Raw genomic sequence first — 5263 nt, forward strand, 5'->3', positions numbered from 1 at the left:
TGGAACTAAATTTGCAACACAATTGTTATAGATTATATTCCACCCATCTCCTAGACATGAACACTGAACACACAACTCCATCACTACACCCGCACAGCATCATCACCTGGAATAGATCAAGTCTATCCAGGCTGAACACTACACATCATGAGAAGATATAGATGATGTAGAGTCCAAAAGTGTCACTTCACTAAAGATCTATTGTCCATCTTCACACTAACAGATCCAGATAGCTTCACACACATAGGATGGTACAGCCGATCCCATGATCACGGTCTATCAGAGACACACATAGCATATGCTATCCACAACACACTGCCAACTCATGGGAAAACACTGTAATATACATATGAATGGCTAAAGTCAGAAGTCAGTGATGAAAATTATAAAGCAGAGACAGACCTGCTATTAAATTTCAAAATGTTTCAACTTTCTGACCGTTATTAGAGTGGTTGGAAAATCAGAGGGCCCCTGATTTCTCAACATACCACTAATAACAGACACATCATAAAAATGGATAGATCTGAAGTGTGAGCGCTTCAATCAATTACAAAATGTACAATTTAACCCTGTCATCGACTGTGACTGTGACACAAAACACACACACACGGTTGCAAGGAATGAACCATCTCCATTCTTGTATGCCTAAACATGTTCCAAGTCACTTAGATCTGCATAGGTGGCTTGCATTGGAAGATTCATGAACAAACAAAGTGATTATTATATATACATGCATTTCTTCCTAATTGTGATTGAATATAAATTACTGTTATTACAAGATTTATTGATGCCTACCATTGATTTGATTATTTAGGTTACACCAGAGAATGTCTAATAAGGCGAGAAGTTTCATTCTCAGTACACTTCCGGCTTCTGAAATGGTTGCAGTTCCACTTTGATTCCATATGAGGGCGCTCACAGGACGAGTGCAGAATGAATGGAGGTCTATGGCAGTATACCCATCAAAATCCACTTTTCTCAGGATATAATTTTTTGTCTAGTAATTTGAATATTGTATTCGAAAGGAGATGCAAAGAAATTACACATTGCTGGGTGTTAGATTTTTTAGAGTCACTTATTTGCTTTAAAAAGTCTTTTAAAGTGTCAATGACGTCATGCACATCGTACAACCAGAGATACTGCTTTACGGCAATCCTTCAGTCACTCTGGTGCTTTCGCGCTCTGCACTTTCTTTTCTCTCGAGGCATCGACAACACAGCTGACACAGGTAAACACACGTGCTAGAAGAGTTTTTGTTTTGTTTGTTTCTGGTCCCGCTTCGGATGCCACGATGCCATCAAGCGGTATCTCTGGTCGTAATCAGTCCTTCACTGACCAATCAGCGTTCATTAGCAGAATGCTAGCGTGTTATGGGCAACAGCAACTCAACCTGTAAGAAATCGAAAGGACATAAGTACTTGTTCATTCAACTTTCGACCTATAACCCATGTTGAACTTGCAAAACCTACTATCGAATCTGAGATTTCTCAACGGCAATCGGGTGAAAGAGACAAATTTAGCCGTCTAGTCCATAGACTCCCATTCATTCTGCACTCATGGGCGATCGCCCCCAGTGGAACTCTGGTGGAACTACAACCAAAATTCGGTACAATAGGACTTAATAGGGAGTGGGCAGGCTCTCCGTAGATGGGTTCTGGTTACACCGACCTCTTGCTGCATTTCCTTTGAATAATTCAGACTAAGAATATTTAAATTCCATTACCATTTAACATCACAGTGGTAGTGAAGAATTGGTATTTAAAATTAACTTAAATTGCATTATGTGTTTTTTACTTTGCTCCAATGTAGGCTATATCAAACTAATGAATCCTTAACTTTGAAATATGTATGATAAAATGTATACTTAAAAAGAAGATTACACTTGAAATATTATTAAAATTGTAATTGTTGTTGACTTACATGTGAGCACTTTTTAATAAAAACAAAACAAAAAATATATTTACAAGGTAGATGTAAAAAAATATCCTAATAGGTCAATATAAGCCTTCTCATTAAATTAGTTATTATTGTTTTTTATTAGTGACACATTTGGGGAGAGGATATATTCCAAAACTTTCTGAAAATACAGTATGAGAATTAACTGCACAATTATTAGAAATGTTTACCTTGGAAATTTGTGGAAAAAGAAAAAAAATGGTCAAGATACTTGACAACCAACTTTGAACCAATTCTGTAGAATGGCTCGTATAGCCTATTTGAACAGGATTTGTTTCCAGGTGTGACTATGTACTAAAAATGTGCTTTTGACTTTCATTTATATTTGGATTATTTATATATATACTATAACATTTCCTGTTCTGATGTATTACATTATATGCTGTTTAAATGCATTTACAATATTTGTTAATATAGCTATATATACAACTATACTAACTATATTAACAAACTATGTGGGTAACAGATCGCCAAGTACCGATCTAGAGCCATGATCATCATAATAAGAGAGTTTAGGGTCCCAAAATAGTGAATCAGCTGCCTTTGAAACAGACAAACGTAGAAGGTAATATAACTGTCATTAAACCAGTAGCGAGAAATGACTTTTGGCAGAGCAACTGTGCAAAAACCACGCCCCTGTAGCACAAGATCCCGGGCCCCATGCATAGGCAGTCCTGATGGGCCCCCATGTTCCCATGTCCATTTAATTAGGAAATGAAAATATCCAGGTAAAATGAGATATATTCCAGGCTTTTCAAGGGCCCTCTCTCCCCTTGGGGCCCTGGTAATCTGTAATGGTTGTACCCCCAGTCCGACGCCCCTGTTAACAAATATTGTAAATGCATATAAACAGCATGTAATGTGATACATCAGAACAGGGATAGGCAGATGATCTTATTTAGAAATAGTTAACCTATGGACTTTTAGACTCATCCTGTTTCTCTGAACACACCATTTGAGAAAGAACTGTCTGACTTCTTTGATCCTGATGCAGTAGATGAAGGGGTTCACTAGTGGTGGAAGCAGACTGTAGAACATGACCAGGGCAATCCTCTGACTGCGCGGGATGTTAGAACTGGAGTAAACAACGAAACGTGGCACATAATAGATAATAATGATAGTCAGTTGTGTGGCACAGGTAGAAAAGGCTTTCATACGACCCTGTGCATTTGCTATTCGAAGCACAGACACCAGGATACATACATATGAAAAGATGATGAAAGAGAATGGCACGAGAAGCACAAACATTGCTATACCATAGGCAATGAGGTTCGTTTGGGTGACATCTGCACAGGCAAGCTGGTTCATAGACCCAAAGTCACAGAAGCAATGAGCGATCATATTTGGCCCACAGAATGGCAGTTTCACTGTTTGCATTGAGTTGATGGTTGGGGCAATCATTGCAGTAACCCAGGAAAGCCCTATTAAAAGTCTCATAGTGCGGTTACTCATTAAAACAAGGTATCTTAGTGGGTAACAGATCGCCAAGTACCGATCTAGAGCCATGATCATCATAATAAGAGAGTTTAGGGTCCCAAAATAGTGAATCAGCTGCCTCTGAAACAGACAAACGTAGAAGGTAATATAACCGTCATTAAACCAGTAGCGAGAAATGACTTTTGGCAGAGCAACTGTGCAAAAACCAATATCAGACAAGGACAAACTCAGCATGATAATATACATAGGCTTAAAGAGGCTGCGTTCAGTCACAAACAGGACCACAATGAGAGAGTTTCCAGTGATTACAGCGATGTAGATGCAGAACAAAAGTGCTGCCATCAGGCTGTAGTATTCGGGCTGAAGTCCAGGGAAGCCCACGATGAAAAACTCGGTTACAACAGAAGCTTCAGTTTCGTTTGCCTGTGACATACTAAAACATACAGTTAACATCTGTTTACAAAAGAACCAAATGTATCTGCCTTTTACACATGACATACCTTATCAAATAACTTGTGGCTTTGATTTGCTAATTTAAAAAATATGTATTTTCTTGAAGTTAAAATTATTCTTGGCAACATTTAAAAATACAATATAATAATGATAATATACATTTATTTAAATAAAGTTCACCTATGAAATTATAAATGATTGTAAATGATAAAATATATCATTTATAAATATTGTTTTTTGTAAAACATGTAAAATATACATTAATTATAAAACAATATATTGAGTAATTAAGATGAAAGAATTTTCTTTAAATTATTTACACATTCTGTGATTTCAAATATTTGCAAAAATCTAAATGTAATTTTGGTTTGTATTTCAGCTGATCACATGATTACCTTGATTATTCCTCTGTTGAGTTATGTGACATCTGCTAAGAATATTCCTGGCTCAGTGTGTCACGTTTCTCAGTGATCAGTGCAGATGCGTGTGGTTTCATTGTTTTATAGGCGTAGAATCAGCGTTAAAGCCTGTAGGGTCCAACACGTCATGAAGGATCATGTTTTGAATTATTTGATGTCGTGAAACTGGGCTGACCTTTGGTGTTTAGGGAATGGGGAATGTGTTTTGCTAGAATATAACTTTGGAATGAAGTTTGGCTTGGTTCCTCTTCCCTGATAGATAAAACATTTATTTGCACAACACAGAAACATCAGCTGTTTCATTTCAAATTTGGTGCAACATAAATATTTTTTTTCTCCAGCCCAAAGTATCTTAGGCCTATTATTAGAAGTCTCTTTTATGACTCGTCAAGTTGGACAGCAAACAGCTCCTTTATGTCATGAATGTGAACTTTTTGTGCCACCTTGTGGGTAAATGATAACTACACACCATAACACCAATCAAATTTCAAGAAACATTTATTGCATTATTTTTTGTTTTATTTATTTAAATTTAATATTATGTACTATATTTTAAAGCAAACATCTCAAATAAGAGATTTTTTTTATATATATTACAGTTGATGAATCTGAGGATTCCGCATTTTGAGCCAATACATACACTATTGATTGTCTCACACAGAACACCTTTTAAGGACATTTTATAATGGAAAAATAAACGATAATGGATTTGATAATGTTTTTAAAAAGATAGAAACATTGTTTAAACAGACAGAAACTGAAAAATGTCTATATTGCACATGACTCCAGGAAAATGTGGCAAGGTCTAACACACATCACAGACTTTAAAGGCTGGAATAATAAATCATAAATACTGCTCTGATTTACACCTGAGAAGACAATGACCCACATAATGAGCCTTTCATTCAGGTGCGTCACACAAGAAAGAATGCGAAAAAAATTTAAATACAATTATATCTATATCTATATCTATATATATCTATATCTATATCTATATC

General features: G+C 36.2%; 1 protein-coding gene across 1 annotated transcript; it reads right to left on the bottom strand.

Annotated features, from left to right (window-relative positions):
- Nucleotides 1–2850: 2850 nt before the first annotated feature.
- Nucleotides 2851–3825, bottom strand: LOC311284778 (olfactory receptor 1500-like; the record flags this gene model as incomplete). The annotated part of the gene is made up of 1 exon (XM_084399990.1): nucleotides 2851–3825. The coding sequence occupies one exon, from the start codon at nucleotides 3823–3825 to the stop codon at nucleotides 2851–2853; it is 975 nt and encodes a 324-aa protein (XP_084256116.1).
- Between the last annotated feature and the right edge of the window lie 1438 nt (nucleotides 3826–5263).

Source organism: Rutilus rutilus (assembly GCF_951802725.1).
Source record: "Rutilus rutilus genome assembly, chromosome: 25".
NCBI classification, from domain to species: Eukaryota; Metazoa; Chordata; class Actinopteri; order Cypriniformes; family Leuciscidae; genus Rutilus; species Rutilus rutilus.